Source organism: Corvus cornix, chromosome 8, assembly GCF_000738735.6.
Source record: "Corvus cornix cornix isolate S_Up_H32 chromosome 8, ASM73873v5, whole genome shotgun sequence".
Lineage (NCBI taxonomy): Eukaryota > Metazoa > Chordata > Aves > Passeriformes > Corvidae > Corvus > Corvus cornix.
In genome coordinates this window covers 27,859,953-27,876,344 of record NC_046338.1, presented here as the reverse complement: position 1 = coordinate 27,876,344, position 16,392 = coordinate 27,859,953, and the positions used below count along the sequence as shown (strand labels likewise).

Here is a 16,392-nt window from a genome sequence, read left to right as displayed (position 1 = left end):
ATCTGTGTGGTCTCCTATCCCGGCTGTAGCGGCTGTGGCGATGACGCGGCGCTGCCGCCACACCCATGATGGCGGGCGCCGTGGCCGGGCCGGAAGCGGAAGCGGAAGCGCGCGTGCGCCCGGCGGCCGTTGCGGTGGCTGGCGTTGCTGTGGCTCGCGTTGCGGTTGCGGGCATTGCGGTGGCGGAGCGATGGCGGCCGTGCTGCAGCAGCTCCTGGAGCGGGCCGAGCTCGCCAAGCTGCCCCGCGCCGTGCAGGGCAAGCTGGAGCGCTTCCTGGGCGACCAGCAGGGCGAGATCGACGGGCTGCGGGCTCGCCATGAGCGCTTCAAGGTGGATAGTGGTGAGTGCGGGCGGCGGGCCCGCGGAGCGGCCGCGGTCCCTGAGCTCAGGGGAGGCAGCGCGGGCAGAGCACGGAGCGCGGTGTTGTCTTCCAGAGGCTCTCGGGGGATGTCCTGGGGCTGTGAGGCCGGGAGGGGGCTGGGAAGGGGCCTGCAGTGGGACCTGATCGGTGTTTGTCTCTCGCTTTGGCTCCTGGAGTCTTTTTGTTGTTGTTGTTTGTTTCTCTTGTTAATGGACGTTTAGGGTTAAAACTGCGTTCGAAGAGGGCTTACAGAACAGCTTTTCGTCATGTTTTTAACTACCATTGATATGCACAGATCTGATGAGGAGCAGCTGAAGGAGCTGGGAAAGGGGCTCAGCCTGGAGCAAAGGAGGCTCAGGGGGGACCTTGTGGCTCTGCACAAGTCCCTGACAGGAGGGGGCAGCCGGGGGGGGGGTCGGGCTCTGCTCGCAGGGAACAGGGACAGGAGGAGAGGGAACGGCCTCAAGTTGAGCCACGGGAGGTTCGAGTTGGGCATTGGGAGAGTTCCTTCACTGAAGGGGCTGTCCATGCCTGGGAGAGCTGCCCAGGGCAGTGGTGGAGTTGCCATGCCTGGAGGAATTTGAAAGCTGTGTGGATGTGGCCCTTGGGAACATGGGTCAGTGGTGGCCTTGGCAGTGCTGGGCAGTGGTTGGACTCTGATCTTAGGTGTCTCTTCCAACCTAAACAGTTCTGTGCTTCAGTCTGCTCTGGTCCTCGTTGAGGAGCTGAGAAATGCAGCTTTGTTCACCCAGCTCTCAAACAGCCTTAGGTTTATACTTCACTGTTAAATTCCATTCTGTAAAATGATCCTGATGGAATCAATATTTTCATGTTGATTTGGAGATGACTTAGTTGATCACAGAACAGTAATAGCAGCAGAGAGCAGGAGACAGGAGTATGAGGTTGTGAACATGAGTTAATTAGCTGGGAATGTGAGACTCTTCTAATGTAAACTTCACTTCTACCTTTCAGCTTTTTAATCTCTTTCATGGTAGGAATCTTGGTAAATGCATTAATAAAACGTGCTGTAAATTAAGGTAACCCACAGATTTTAGCAGGTTACTCTCTTCCAGGTCCATTCTTCCGTGTGTGGCAGGAGGTGCAGCATTATTTGGAATTGTAAAGTATGAGAGGAAGGAAAAGATAAACAGACATCCCTCAGTACTTCCTTAGAAACCTGTCCTGCCCAGGAGTGGGCTTAGTTCTGCTTTTATTGAGTATTTTACACTGAAGCTCCATGACACAGTTACTGTTTCAGATCACCAAAATCCAGATCTTTTTTTTTTTTTTTTTCACTGCTAAGGGAATAGAGCCCAGGAATTAATTTTAAGAAGTCTTCATGAAAAGTTTCCCCAGATCAAATCCCTTGATACCTGGGGTTTTGTGGATTTTATTGTATGTGTATAGAAATACTCCAGAGGTAAAAGAAGTTTCAAGCTGATGAGCCCACGCTGCAGAATTGGGCTGATACAATGTCTCTGGTTACATCAAAAATGTTAAAGAGCTGTTCAGATTAATTAGGCTCTTATTTGATGGATCATTTCACAGAGTCGTGGAATGATTTGGCTTGGAAGGGACCTTAAAGCCCATCTCATTCCAACCCCTGCCATGGGCGGCGACACCTTCCACTAGACCAGGTTGAAACGTATCACGGTTTCTGGAAACATATCACTTGTCATGCTAGCAAAGTATTTTAAACAACATCCATTCAATGTGGAAATAAAGGGTTTTGCCTTCAAAAATGTTTGGGTTTTTTTTTTTTTCCTTCTTCTTCAAATTTTATTACAGTCTTAGTGTTTTTAGATATTTTCTTTAAAATGATCCTTGGTAAAGGTGAGAAAGAAAAACTGTTGATTAAGTGAAACTGAGATGACTCTGTTATTTTGCAGAGCAACAGTACTTTGAAGTGGAAAAGCGACTGGCTCAGAGTCAGGAAACACTTGTAAACAAGACCCAGGAATGTCAAACTCTGCGGGAGGAGCTTGAAAAGCTTCGTAAGTGTAGCTGTGTAACGTTCTTAGGTGTTGTGTAGCATCTTCACCCTTCAGTCCAGTGTTGTGTGAACTGCTGCAGGTTTTACGCAGGAGCTGAAAATCTCTCCGTCAGCTGCATTTGTAGAGGTGTGTTTTTGGTGGTGTGCTCAAGTGGGCCTTTTTTAATGGAGTCTTTTGTTCTCATGGAAAAGAAGCCCCTTACTGTTGGGGTCCCTCCCCTGCCATGGAGCCCTGGGAGAGGGGCCCTGAGGGCACAGACACGGGGTTTCCCTGCCCCTGCTCAGCCTCGTTCCCGTTGGTTGGTTTGTGTTCCCTGCGCGGGCAGAAGGACCCTTGGTCCCGTGACTGGAACAGTTCCTGAGCACAGCCCCGGCCGTGCGGCTGGAGAAATAAAGCTCTCTGAAACAGCTATCAGGAATCTGTCCGTCCATATATATTTCCTTTCCACGGGACTCCTGGTTTGATCTATGCGTGTTGCAGTATCCCCACTGCAACAGCTTACTGTGTAGTAACAGTACAGTGGGCTATGTATGGATCCTCACGAAAGGTGCTTCTGCTCTAAGGATTGCCTTAGTCTGCCTCAGTGGCCCTGTCAATCCAGAGTGAGGTCTGGAATTTTTCTCTCTCTTTTGTTAAAAATGTTTGTCCGGGAAATTTTGACTCCGTTGCATTTGGAGAGCGAATTCTGTCACGTTCTAGTGGAGGTCCCTCACTGCTGTTCCTTCCCCCCCAGATGAGCAGCTGAAGGTACTCAGCGAGAAGAACAAGGAGCTCGAGGCTGCCCAGGACCGGAACGCAGCCGTTCAGGTACTGCCAGGACGTGGCCAGGAACTGAAATCCTGTGGCTCCCGTGGCCCTTTGCAGCACAGAATGCACTCAGTTCCCAATGAAGAATCAAGATCGGTACCAGTAGGAGCTCATGGAGATATTTACATGTCCATGGGGCATGTGTGCAGGAAGTGTTGAAGTAAAAGGTGGGGTTTTAGCAAACTGAATGACAGGTGAGCAGGCGCTCTTGTTTGAGTTTGGATGGATCATTCCATTCCAGCTGCAACCTGTTGTGAAGTGACTTTAAACCAAACCCCCAAAATTCAGACAAAGGTATAAACAAGCATTCTGTTTTCCTCCATCCTTTCCCACACTCTGGCACAGTTTTCCTTGTGTTTTGCCCAAAAGTCACTGGGTTGCAGGATGAGTCACTTGAGCTGACTGATCCAGCAGAACAGTAATTTTGGAGCAGGAAGCTAAATAGCACAAGTTGATGGGATTGATTTTTTCCACGATGATAAGATGGATCTGATTGTTTCCCCAGAGCAGCTTATCTGAGCCTGACTGAGGGGCTTTGTAGTGGTACCTTGAGGGCAGAGACAGTGCAGCCTGTAAATGATTCAAGATCATTGCCTTGGTTTGGATTTTTATATTGATGCACGTGCTCGTTCCTTGTTTACTCTGTTACCCCTTTTTTTTAACCAAATAAAACGGTTGCAGTAAATTCTTGACTATCACAGCTGTCCTTCCAAGAATATGAAATGGAAATGCAGTTTTGAACAATTCCATTGTGATTTGTCTGCCCACTCTAAGCCTCTTATCCCAGTGTTCAGTTGGCTAGGGTAACTCACTGAGGTTTAGCTTGCTGCTTTGTGATTCTGAGCGTAAGTAGTGGCTATAAACTGTTCCACAGAGCTGATCACATTTCTTTGGTGCCCTTCTGCAATCTTTTTCAGAGCCAGTTAAGTCGAGAGAAGGAAGAACTGGAAGCTGAGAAGAGAGACTTGTTCCGAACAACTGAAAGGCGATCTCAGGAAGTTGAACATTTAAATGGTACAGCCAGGGACACAGTCAAGAAATACCAAATAAAACCTGCTGGAACAACTGAATTGAATGGAACATGCAGTTTGTACCTGCAGCACCAAATACTGGTTTAGCAGGAAACTGTTTAGAGGAAAGGAAACAAGGCAGGAAATAACACAGTAATTGCAGAAAACCAGCAGTTTGGTGCTTGTTTTTCTCTGTTTAAAAACATGCCTTATACAATATCTCAGTGCCCAACATACAGTTACATCCAAAGTATCTTGACTGTTGTCATTCTTTACAATTTAGTAATTAAAGCTGTTATGCAACAGCTTTTTCTAACACTGATTTTCCTCCTCCAGAGGACGTTAAACGCTTAAATGAAAAGCTCACAGCGGCAAACACAGAAAAGGCAAAACTTCAGCTGAAGTTGGATGAGCTTCAAACATCAGATGTTTCCATGAAGGTGAGTAGGGCTTTATCAGCTCAGTGTGTGTTCTGCATTGTTTGTGTGTGATGTAATCATCATTTTGTTGTAATTCCTTAGAAAGTAGGTCAAGTGAGCAGCTGTTATTTATAGCAGGTTCTTTTATTATAAAATTGGTGTCTGTGACTGGAAGTGAGATGTGTATTCCTAGAAGATATGGGGTATCGGGCTGGGCAAGCATGTCCAGGCCTCCTTGGTGGCAGTGGTGGCTGCTCCTTCGTGAAGGGAGGTACAAAGGAGAGAAATAATTAGCTGTGAACCTGTACCATTACTCTGTGGGCAGAATAAACTCCATAAAGAGAGGAGGAAGGGACAAAAATGTCAATATCATAACTAATTTCCTCTAAAAGGCTTCTAATCTAGTTCATGTTCCCAGCTAATGTCAACTTGGAGGAAACTCCCTCAAATGGCAGGAATTGCTTGTTGCTTGATAGTTGTAACTTCTACCAGTGTGATAAGGAGCATTGCCTGTATTTACCAAATGACAGTACATTTTGCTACTCCTCCTCTAATCAAGGTAGTTGAACTGGCTGCTTTCTTTTCCATGGAACCACTACAATCCTACTGTGCAATTCTCTTTTCAGTACCGGGAGAAAAGGCTGGAGCAAGAAAAAGAGCTGCTGCAGAGCCAGAACACGTGGCTGAATGCTGAGCTGAAAGCCAAAACAGATGAACTGCTCCATACTGCCAGGGAGAGAGGCAATGAAATCCTGGAGCTCAAATGTAATCTGGAGAACAAAAAGGAGGAGGTAATGTAATTATTGAATTGTCATTTCTTAGAAATTATACCACCTGATTAACTGTATTAAAGAAAGCCAAGTACTTTAATAACTCTATTTGAGTGACCCTTTCTGCTCTTTCAGCAACTTTTGGGTTTGTTTTTATTTGTAGGTTAAAAACAACGAGACAGGTATTTTCTAAAAGAAACTGGACTAGGAACTACAAATTTTCTATGGTGTTCTTATTTCTTCTCGGAATAGGTTTCCAGAATGGAGGAACAGGTGAACAGCTTGAAACAGTCAAATGAAAACCTCCAGAAGCATGTGGAAGAACTTTTGAATAAACTGAAGGAGGTGAGACAGCTTGAAATACATGAAACAGCATTCCAGTTGCTTCTACAAATCAAATAATAAGATGAGTGAAATAGAAATAGTGGAATGCTCCTCTACTCTGTGTCCTCTTTCATTTGCCAGGCAAAAGAGCAGCAGGCAAGCATGGAGGAGAGATTCCACAATGAACTGAATGCCCACATGAAATTATCCAACTTGTATAAGGTGAGTTTGTTAATTCTGTTGTAACTGTAGTAGGGGCCAAATCTTATGCAATGCAGGCCAGTTTGGAGGTTTTTTTCCCCACAAAATGTGGATGTGGGAAAGGCTAACTTCCTTTGCAGGATTTTGTGAAACATCCAAAGCATTGTTTTCTTTGCAGCTGTCTTAGTCAGCATTTAGACTCTTACATTGTTTGGATGATCTTGGAGAATAAGCAAAACTGGGGTTGAAATAGTAATTTTATGCCAACTATTTTGAGGTTTCATGTTGTAAAAATGTGGTTATGTCTTAGGATCTATTGGAAAGTGTGACTGTGGAAGAGATTTTTCGGAGTTAGAAGTTCATTTCTGAACACTGCAGGTGTTGGTGACCTGGTTAGGACCCAGCTGAATGTCCTGTGCTGTGTCAAAGACACACCATGTAAACAAGTATTATTTGTTTGTTCTGTTGGCTCAAAGAGTGAAAAATAACTGTAACCTTCTGACTAAGTCAGCTAAAGTGTACAACTGCTTGCTCTTTGGTTTGTACACTTTAGTGCCCAGGTTACTGAGCTCTGCTTTGAGCTTTCTTGCACAGATACCCAAATAAACATTGTAGAGCTTTGCACTCGGAGATCTGAAGCTGGAAGCACAGAAACATAAACTGTTGTCTAAGAGTCCCTAAAAATACCAACTTTTTCAGACTGTTTGAAATAGAGTATTGAAAATTCCCGGTTTTCTTTAGTGAAAAGGAAAGAGCCAGCAGTAGCTGTAAACAGCTAAAGGTCATACATTGTATTGGGAATTGTCACATCAAATCAGTGTCTGATGCTTCTTACTCTCAGGTAGGCAGTTTGCATCAAAGTGAGACTTAATCCGCATGGAAGGGATTGTCCAGCTTAGGTGAATCTTTCAGCATTTTACTCAGAAAACTCTGCTCATAATTTGTGGTCAGTTTAAGCTTTCTTGTAAACGTGGGGTTGCTGTTGCTGTATACTAAAGGTGAGCTAAACTTTCTTCAGAGTGCTGCTGATGACTCAGAGGCAAAGAGCAAGGAGCTGACAGGAGCAGTGGAAGAGCTGCACAAGCTCCTGAAGGAAGCAGGTGAAGGTAAGCTGGCAAAGGGAGGAGAGCAGTTGGGCTCCTTGGAGTACCTTGGTGCTCTGAAAAATGGGAGTTTTGTGTTCCTGAAAGGAATTTCCTTGGGCTTTTGGGGTGATAGAAATATCAGTCCCTTTGTAACAAAAGTTGTACCTGACTAGTTGAATTTACTGCTATTTGGGGAAGTATTTTCAAATACTCCTGGAATTTTACTATGGATTTTGATGAAACAGTCTAATTTTGCAAGATATGTCTTCACTTTAGTTTTTTAGTTTAGATTCCTTTTCACTGCTAAGAACAGTTCATATTTTTGCCCTTTTCTAAGCAAAGGTGATAGGCAGTGGTTCATGCTTTTCTCACACTGTTGAGTTTTCTTACCAGCATGAACTTCTGCAGATCATATAAAGTAAAATTTAAGGTACACAGGTAAATTTTGATTTTTTTAAAATAAAACCAATCACAACACACAACCTGCTTGTCTGATTTAATTTTAGCTAATAAAGCAGCCCAGGAGCATTTGGCTGAGGTGGAGGAGTCAAAAGCTGTCATGGAGAAGGAGCTGAGAGAGAAGATCAGTAAGCTGGAGAAGGAGCTGGAGAATGCCAATGATTTACTGTCAGCTACAAAGCGCAAAGGTGGGTGTTTATCATCTTTCAAGGAAATGCTGTGCTGAATTTCTGTAAGAACCAGCTGCATTAATCTAACTTCATCTTTCGTCATTTCTAATAATTCATTTTAGAAGGTTTTTCATATATATACATATGCTTATATATGTATATAAATATGCTTCCCTCAGCAGAAAGTGCATATCTGTCTTAGTGTTTTTTGAAGTTCTTTTGTTAATCTGTTATCAAAACAAAGAAAATGGAGAGGAAACTTTTCTTCAAGGCTGAATCATCATGCTTTTAGTGGTTTTCTGGAGAGGGAGATAAGCTATTCTTATTTTCCCCTTCAAAAAAAAGGCAACAGGAAACAAAACTCTGTCCTTAAATTTCTGTTTGACATTAAATCTTGCTCAGTATTCACTGTTTTAGCTCTGTCTTTTTTGTTGTTTGCTGCATGTCCATAGTTTCTAAAGGATAGAGAGCAGGAAGGAACAGAGGCATGGAGTACATTTGCTCTATCCCTGTGTTAATTTAATGAAAATAAACCAGTGCTCTGCTACTCCAAACCTCTGACAGTGTGATAAACCTGAGGTTAAGCCTTTCTCCAGCTATTTCGACTGCTCATGTTCTGAAAATATTTAAATTTTAGGAGTCCTAGTAGCAACAGCTTTTCAGCAATTCAAATAAAGCCAGTCAGATATGATATTTAAGAGTATTTCTGGTGGGGATTATTGCAGCTTTTGGATGGTAATTGTGGGGTTGTGTCTCCAGGAGCCATCCTGTCCGAGGAGGAGCTGGCAGCCATGTCTCCCACTGCTGCAGCAGTGGCCAAAGTGGTCAAGCCTGGCATGAAGTTAACTGAGGTGAGTGAGCACAACCTCTCCAGCAGCAAAGCCCTTGGATGCCATCAGTGATGCTCTGAGAATGGAAAGGTGCTGGCTTGGGGCACTCTTTGGGTTTGGGGTCATGCCTGATGGAGGCAAGGAAATCTTACTTGAGACAGACTTCACTTGCTAAGTTACTGCGATATTTTTCAACATGCCTTACAGTTTTTCTTTAGTAGAGCAAATTTGGAAATAAATGGGGTTTGTTAATATAAACTTACTTTCTATATGCATTTTTGGCAGGAGCAGCCTTTTTTTTGTTTTTTGCTTATTTACGTAATTTTTCATCTGTACTGCTGTGCTTTTGGCCTATGCTTGCAAAAAAATTAGCATAATGATAGGTCATACAGATTCTAGGGGTTTTTACACTTCTGGTTATGCAATTTGTATTGTCATTGTTTGTTATTGATTGTTTTGTCCAGACATTAAATTCCTTTATGCTGTGTTACTGGTTTTGATATTTCTGTTGTCTTAAACCTGCTTAAGACTTGTGCCTCTTAAGTAGAATTCTTTTATTGCAGACAGTTGCACTATAAAGTTTGCCATTTTAAAATTAATATGCGTAACTTCATTGCTGTGATAGGAGTCCTAAAACCATATTTTAGAAGTCCAGCTTGTTTTTCTGAATTAACTGGTTCAGAGTTGCATAAAATTGTAGTGCCTTAAGGTATGAACTGTATCATTACCAGTGGTTCTTTAGAGATCTGTACAGACGTATCAAAAACAGCCCAAAACCTTTTTGTTGCAGCTGTACAATGCCTATGTAGAAACTCAGGATCAGTTGCATATGGAAAAGCTGGAGAATAAGAGACTCAATAAATATTTGGATGAAATAGTGCAGGAAGTAGAAGCCAAAGCCCCAATCTTAAAACGTCAGCGTGAAGAATTTGAGCATTCTCAAAAAGCTGTTGCAAGTTTGTCTGCAAAGCTTGAACAAGCTATGAAGGTCAGTATAAAATAAAAGAGCATGTATAGTTTTGGAAAAAAAAATTAATTTTCAAATCTTTAAACCTAACTGCTGTTGTAGTGTATGAAATGGATCTTTCAGTCAACTTTAATTATGGGAAAAGATGTGTTGGACTTCCTGGCTTGTGATTTCTGGAACTGTGCAAAGTATTTTGCAGAACCAATGTATCTTGTAGTTTTTTTATAATGGTGATTTAGAGTCTCTGGTTTTCTGAGGGAGTAGGTTCACTGTAAACAAAGTTCAGTGTTTATTTGGCGTAAAATTGGACTTCAGTGCTCCCGTCCCACTAGTTTTAAAGCATACACCAATACAGCACAAAAGAACGTGGCTTTCGATTCCGGAACACCTGGAGTTTAATCTTGGGAGCATAACTTTAAGGAGCAATTTGGTTCCCCAGGCGTGTCTGCACAAGCTATTACCTCTCTGGAAAGGAATGTGTCCGGTTGAGATGTGATGTTTGCTCCTGTTGGTGTGCTTGCAGGAGATCCGTCGCCTGCAGGACAGCGCGGACCAAGCCAACAAATACGCCTCCTTCTTTGAGAGGGAGAGCCAGAGACTGGAAGCGCAAGTGAAGGATCTCTCCCAGCAGGTAGAAGAAATGTTGCTGTGGTTAAATGTGCTGTTTGCAATTGGTTTATTCATGTGCTGCTGCATTTCTGACGTTTACTTGGAAGTTGTGTTCAGCCACAGTCATGGAGACTTTGGTTGTCCTAAGTACCTTGGTGACTTGAAAGCTTCTCCTCAGGACAGCATGGTACTTCTGCATTCAAAAGTGGATTAAGTTTAGCTGGATAGAAGTGGTGCTGCTTTAGGATAATATCGTTAAGCGTCTGACATGGAAAACTCACTCATCTGTATCATTTCTTTGTTAGATTGGACTGTCCTGTGGTCTGTTCACAGAATGGAACACTTTATGTACTTCTGATCTTGTTGCTTTTTGTCAAGCTATATTTTCCGTCATATTATTATCTTACAAGAATTTATCGATAGTAATTGTCTGCACATTGTAGGGAAAACCCCTTAATTTCCAAGTCCTTTATTTCTAATATGTTGTTTTTCAGAGCAAACTTTAGAGTCTGTGCAGGCCTTACAGGAGGACTGTTCTCTTTCAGATCTGTGTGCTGTTAATGGAACTGGAAGAAGCCAGAGGCAACCACGTGATCCGTGATGAAGCAGTGAGCTCTGCTGACATCAGCAGCTCTTCTGAAGTGATCACTCAACACCTGGTCTCCTACAGAAATATCCAAGAGCTTCAGCAGCAGAATCAGCGTCTCCTGGTGGCTCTTCGGGAGCTGGGGGAGGCAAGAGAAAAAGAGGAGCAAGAAACGACATCATCTAAGTAGGTCACCCCTTCATTTTCATTAACTTTGTACGAAGTAGTAACAGGGATTCATTCAAGCATTGTTCAGTTTTTCACTTCTGATTGTTATTAATTGTGTGCAGCAGCTATGTAACTCATAAAAGCAGTTCTTATTAAGCTACAGGACCTTCAGGTTTATATTAAAATGGCTTTATAGCTTTATATCTTATAATAGGTCCTGTCATCAAAACCGGAAGTAAAAATAATTGTCAGACTTCTTGTGACTGATTTCATACAACAGAGCTGCTTTTCAAAAAGATAAGTTTTCATTCCTGTTAGCTGAACAAAAACCTGCATGTGTGCATATCTAAATCACTACTGTGAAGGACACAGGTAATGGAATTCTCTGTGAAAGGTTCTCAGTCTGACTCTCTGCTCATGCTACTGACATTCTGGAAGTTATTCATGTGAATAGAATTCTGCTGTTCAAGGAAGAGGCCTGCTTTCTTTTTCATCTACACATGGCAGCCCAAAGGCCTGTCTCCTAGAACTTCAGAGGATTCTGTCACAGGTTCACAGAGTTACTAAGTTTGGGAAAGATGTCCAGGATCGAATCCAAGCTGTGCCCAGAGCACTGAGAGCCACGTCCAGGCCTTCCTTGGACACCTCCAGGGACTCCCAACACCTCCCTGGGCAGCCCCTTCCAATGCTTAACAACCCCTCCTGTGAAAAAATTCTTCCTGATGTCCAACTGGCACAGCCTGAGGCAGTTTCCTCTCATCCTGTCCCTTGTTCCCAGCGAGCAGAGCCTGACCTCCCCTGGCTGCCCCCTCCTGTCAGGGAGTTGTGCAGAGCCAGAAAGTCCCCCCTGAGCCTCCTTTGCTCCAGGCTGAGCCCCTTTCCCAGCTTCCTCAGCAGCTCCTGGTGCTCCAGCCCCTTCCCCAGCTCTGTTCCCTTTCCTGGACACGCTCCAGCCCCTCACTGTCCTTCTAGAAGGAAGGGGCCTGGAGCACCTGGATGTGCCTCTGTGATGTTGCTGAAGGCAGCTGTTGTTGTTTCAGGATCTCAGAGCTCCAGAGCCAGCTGGATGAGGCTCTCAGTGAGCTGCAGCAGCTGCGGGAGTCACGGCAGCGCCAGCTGCAGCTCGTGGAGTCCATCGTCCGCCAGCGGGACATGTACCGCATCCTGCTCACCCAGACCACGGGGGCCATCATTCCTCTGCAAGGTACCCAGGCTGCAGGAGCTGTTAATATCTGCTGTGGCAAGCAGAAGTGTTGCTTTAAAACCCCCTTTACCTTTTTGTAGCCTCAGGTACGTTACCAGAGGAGATCTGTCTTACATCTACTCCAAAGCGCCCGAATTTACCTCAGTCCATGGCGACTCCTGCTCCAGTGTCCATGAGTGAGTCCGTGGAGACTGTGGAGGCCAAGGCTGCTCTTAAGCAGGTACATTTTTCAGCAGACACTGCACAAAGCTGTCCCTATTTCTTTTTACACTTGGTAAGCACTTTTATGTCTGTTCTTTGTTGCAGTTGCAGGAAGTTTTTGAGAACTATAAAAAAGAAAAGGCAGAGAACGACAAGCTGCTGAATGAACAGAATGAAAAGCTTCAGCAGCAGGTCACAGACTTGAGGTCACAAAATGCCAAGATATCCACACAGCTGGAATTTGCCTCCAAACGGTAATTCAGCTATGTAATATCATTGCCTTACATGTTCTCTGGCTGCTTGATATTGTTTGCTCAGTTAAACATTGATACTGTCAATTCTGTGTAAGAACATGAAGGAAATAGTGCAGGTGGGATCAAGAATGGAAGCTGCAGTTGAGTGAGGCACGTATGTGCAAACTGAAGCATTAAACCATGAAACGCACAGCTGTGTGCATGCCCCTGGTGAGCTGGACAGTGCAATGTGGCAGACTGGCTTTCCTGTGTTCCCTGGAAGGTACGAGATGCTGCAGGACAATGTGGAAGCCTATCGCCGGGAAATCACCTCCCTGCACGAGAGAACCCAGAAGCTCACAGCAACCACTCAGAAGCAGGAGCAGATCATTAACACCATGACTCAGGACCTGAGGGGAGCAAACGAAAAACTGGCAGTGGCTGAGGTCAGTAACAGTGTGTGGCACTGCGGGGTATTCCAAGGTAGCACGAGAGCTTTCCTTATGATTATCCTGAAATGTCTCAAGTGAAGAGTGGAGACGTAACAACATTCCAAGGTGTTTCAGTTTGCAGGGAAAGCGGAATGTCCAGTAGTGCTGTTCTTACTGTTCTTGGTTCAATTCACGTGGATTTTAAAATAATACTAAATTTAAGGGTTGGACTTGGGATTGGCAACAAAGTTCTTATTATTTGCTGTCTTAAAGGTGAGAGTAGAAAACTTGAAAAAAGAGAAGGATATCCTGAAGATGTCAGACATGCGTCTGACACAGCAACGTGACTCTCTGCTGGTTGAACAAAGAGGACAGAACTTGCTGCTCACAAATTTGAGAACAATTCAGGTATGTGGTGCTATTCTTATGCCCGGGTTGGGTCTGTCTGTCAGGCTTTTCTATAAATACCCATGAAAATCAAATAAAAGAGTCATGGTCTTGACTGGGATTTTTATGTGGTTACAAGTCAATGTGACATAAAATACTTCAGCAACTTGTTTCAGCAAGTTTGGGATTCCTGTCCTACATTACGATACTCTGTTATTTACCTGGGCAATGTCCTGAGATTTCTGAGTTGATGAGAAAGGTTTTCATAATGAAATGGTAACAACACACATGAAACAAAGTGAAAGGAAAGAATTTGTAATGTTAATTTTTATGATAGCAAAATTTACCAGTGCCTGCCTTGGTAGTTTATTTTGCTGTTATGTTATATTTACTTTTCTACATTTATCTAATTTATTATAAGGTATATTGACACTTAGAGTGTATTTAAGGATGCCCATTTTATCATGTGACTGACTTCTATTTCTCTAGTAGATCTTTTGGAGGTTTTTAAATCCGTAGCATTTAGACTGGATAATAGATTTTCTTCTAATAATATCTATTGTATCAACATTATTAAAAAAAACTTCAAAGCTAAGTCAAACATTTGAAGTGCTACTTTTCATCATTTTCTGTATCTGCCTATTCTTTAATTATTTTTTTTGATGGGAGAAGTATTGTGACAACTTTGTATGAAGCGCTGCAGCAATTCAGAAGAAAATTACTGAGGTGTGTTGTCAGCAAAGTGCATTGTGCTCTTTTCTCAGGGAATACTGGAGCGATCTGAGACAGAAACAAAGCAGAGACTCAATAATCAGATAGAAAAGCTGGAGCGTGAGATATCTCAGCTGGAGAAGAAACTGGAAAGTGAGGTGGAACAAAGGCATTCCCTTACCAAGAATCAAGAGGTGAGTGGAAACTGCTGCACTCGTTTGGAGGAAAACAAAGCCCCAGGTGCTTCTGCCAGAGTGCAGTGTGCTCTTCTCCATACCTGACATGCATGCAGAACCGCGCTCGGCCCCTGTGCCATTTGGGAATCATTGCAAGCTGGAGAACCTTGTGCTTGCAGGTTCATATCCTGGACCTGAAGAGGCAGCTGGAGACGGAGACCAACCGTCACATCAACACAAAGGAGCTCCTGAAGAACACCCAGAAGGAAAATGCCATGCTGAAACAGCAGCTGAACAACACTGAGGCCCAGCTCACATCCCAGTCCTCACAGAGGCCTCCAGGGAAGGGTAAAATCTTCCTCCACAGTTAATTTCTCTTCATGCTAAGCGTTACCATCTGCAAAATGGTAAAATTCACAGTCCATAATAGTTAGAATTGGGACAACAGTACACTAAATAATAAACCTCTTTGTTACTGCAATCACATACTCAGACAAATGATAACCAGCATGATTTGCTAATGTAAAATTCACATCCAAGCAGTCTTTGACAAAGGGGAAAAATAAAGGAAAGCTTCTTAAAGGATTCCTTTTATTTTCATTTGAAGGAGCTTACATGTATTAGGTTACATAGTTTTAAATAGTCAACAATGTTAATTGTAATCCATTATTTTAGTGAGGGGTTACAGTTTTTATTTAGGGAAGCTTTGTGAAAATAATTGTTTTTATCATGTTATTATCCTAATATTACTTCACTTTTCAAGAGAACAGTGGTTTTAAAACTAAGTTGAACTTCAGTTAATGAATGTGTTCTACTATTGCAGGTCAGCCTGGTACAAATGAAGATGTGGATGACCTTGTAAGTCGGCTGAGACAAGCTGAGGAACAAGTCAATGACCTGAGAGAGAGGCTCAAGACTAGTTCCAGTAATGTGGAGCAGTACAGGGCCATGGTTCTTAGCCTGGAAGAATCTCTCAATAAGGAAAAAGAAGTAAGTCGTTAATTACTTATTTTTATTTACTTTAATTGTTTGTTAGAGCAAAACTTCATTGCAGTTTGTGATTCTCCACAATTTCAGTGTTGTTGTTCTAAATTAGATGCTGAGAATACCTATTCTGGCTTTAAATTGTTAATAAAATTGCAGTTTTTTATCAGAATAATGTATTTAATGGGATAAAAAAATGGATCTCATGATGGATTTTAATGAAGGTGACAGAGGAAGTTCGTACAACAGTTGAAGCTCGTCTGAAGGAGTCTTCGGAATATCAGGCACAGCTGGAAAAGAAGCTGATGGAGTCAGAAAAAGAGAAACAAGAACTGCAGGAGGAGAAGCGTAAAGCTGTGGAGAACATGGAACAACAGGTATGTACTGACCCCCACCTTAGACCCCCTGGTAGAGAGTCCCCAGGAATGGCCTTTCACAAAGCTTCCTCAGCTTCACTTGGGTTTCACAGTACAGCAGTGTCCTGAACCAGATCTTTCAGAGTGTACACAGAGTACCTGAATTTGTGAGAGGTTTCCAAACTTGGGCAGTACATTAAGAGTGTCACTTCAGTGGAGCGATTGTGTTTTTAAAGGTGTCACTCTCAGTGTGAGCTTTGAGCAGGAAAACATAAGTAACAGCCTTTGTGAGAGGTTTCAGAAGGATACAAAATGACTGTAACTAGAATTACTGCAGGTCCAACTCTGAAAGTAAAGGATTATATTTTTACTGGGAAAGAGCTCTGTATATTAATAAGTCAAAATATAGAAAGTATTTGTCTCTTTTAATACTAATTTTAATCTATAAATAATAATCACCATTATGAATGACTGTGTTCAGTACTCTGCCAAATACTTTGCGACTTAGTCCTGTGTTTGTCCTTACTTTGTTTTGTTGTTCCTCTGTCACTGCAGCTTTCAGAACTGAAGAAGAGTCTGTCAGCTGTGCAGTCAGAAGTTCAGGAAGCTCTTCAGAGAGCCAGCACAGCTCTGAATAATGAACAACAGGCCAGGAGGGACTGCCAGGAACAGGTATGTTTGTGGTGTTTGCCTGTTTTAGCCAGGGACAGCAAAATTCGTGTTAACTTTCAGCAGTTACTCAGGGACTGCTGGAGGCAGGAAAAGTGCTGGGAGAGCACATTCTCTATTTTGGGAGCAGCTGCTTATCGAATGCAATAGATTTCTGTCTCTAAGGTCCGTTTCATTATGTAAAAAGATTTGTTTGGGACTGTAATTAGGTGGTTTTAATTAATTGCTGCCTCCATGTCCTGAAGAGGGAGCAGAAAATGTTCCCCCTAAGACAATGGG

The 16,392-nt window shown here is 43.1% G+C and overlaps 1 protein-coding gene across 5 annotated transcripts in view; it reads left to right on the top strand.

Moving 5' to 3' along the window:
* Positions 1–124: 124 nt before the first annotated feature.
* Positions 125–16,392, top strand: part of TPR (translocated promoter region, nuclear basket protein) — a 34,617-nt gene continuing 18,349 nt past the window's right edge. For all 5 annotated transcript variants that reach the window (XM_039555615.1, XM_039555614.1, XM_039555617.1 and 2 more), the window contains exons 1-24: positions 125–341; positions 2,252–2,356; positions 3,090–3,163; positions 4,081–4,177; positions 4,510–4,613; positions 5,219–5,383; positions 5,615–5,707; positions 5,828–5,908; positions 6,906–6,993; positions 7,479–7,619; positions 8,361–8,452; positions 9,222–9,419; positions 9,922–10,029; positions 10,553–10,779; positions 11,802–11,965; positions 12,046–12,185; positions 12,272–12,420; positions 12,683–12,845; positions 13,104–13,238; positions 13,982–14,122; positions 14,284–14,452; positions 14,928–15,094; positions 15,313–15,465; positions 16,000–16,116. In XM_039555615.1, coding sequence (XP_039411549.1) covers positions 191–341; positions 2,252–2,356; positions 3,090–3,163; positions 4,081–4,177; positions 4,510–4,613; positions 5,219–5,383; positions 5,615–5,707; positions 5,828–5,908; positions 6,906–6,993; positions 7,479–7,619; positions 8,361–8,452; positions 9,222–9,419; positions 9,922–10,029; positions 10,553–10,779; positions 11,802–11,965; positions 12,046–12,185; positions 12,272–12,420; positions 12,683–12,845; positions 13,104–13,238; positions 13,982–14,122; positions 14,284–14,452; positions 14,928–15,094; positions 15,313–15,465; positions 16,000–16,116 — 3,222 coding nt within the window. In that variant the 5' untranslated portion in view covers positions 125–190. The remainder of the gene's footprint in view (positions 342–2,251; positions 2,357–3,089; positions 3,164–4,080; positions 4,178–4,509; positions 4,614–5,218; positions 5,384–5,614; positions 5,708–5,827; positions 5,909–6,905; positions 6,994–7,478; positions 7,620–8,360; positions 8,453–9,221; positions 9,420–9,921; positions 10,030–10,552; positions 10,780–11,801; positions 11,966–12,045; positions 12,186–12,271; positions 12,421–12,682; positions 12,846–13,103; positions 13,239–13,981; positions 14,123–14,283; positions 14,453–14,927; positions 15,095–15,312; positions 15,466–15,999; positions 16,117–16,392) is intronic.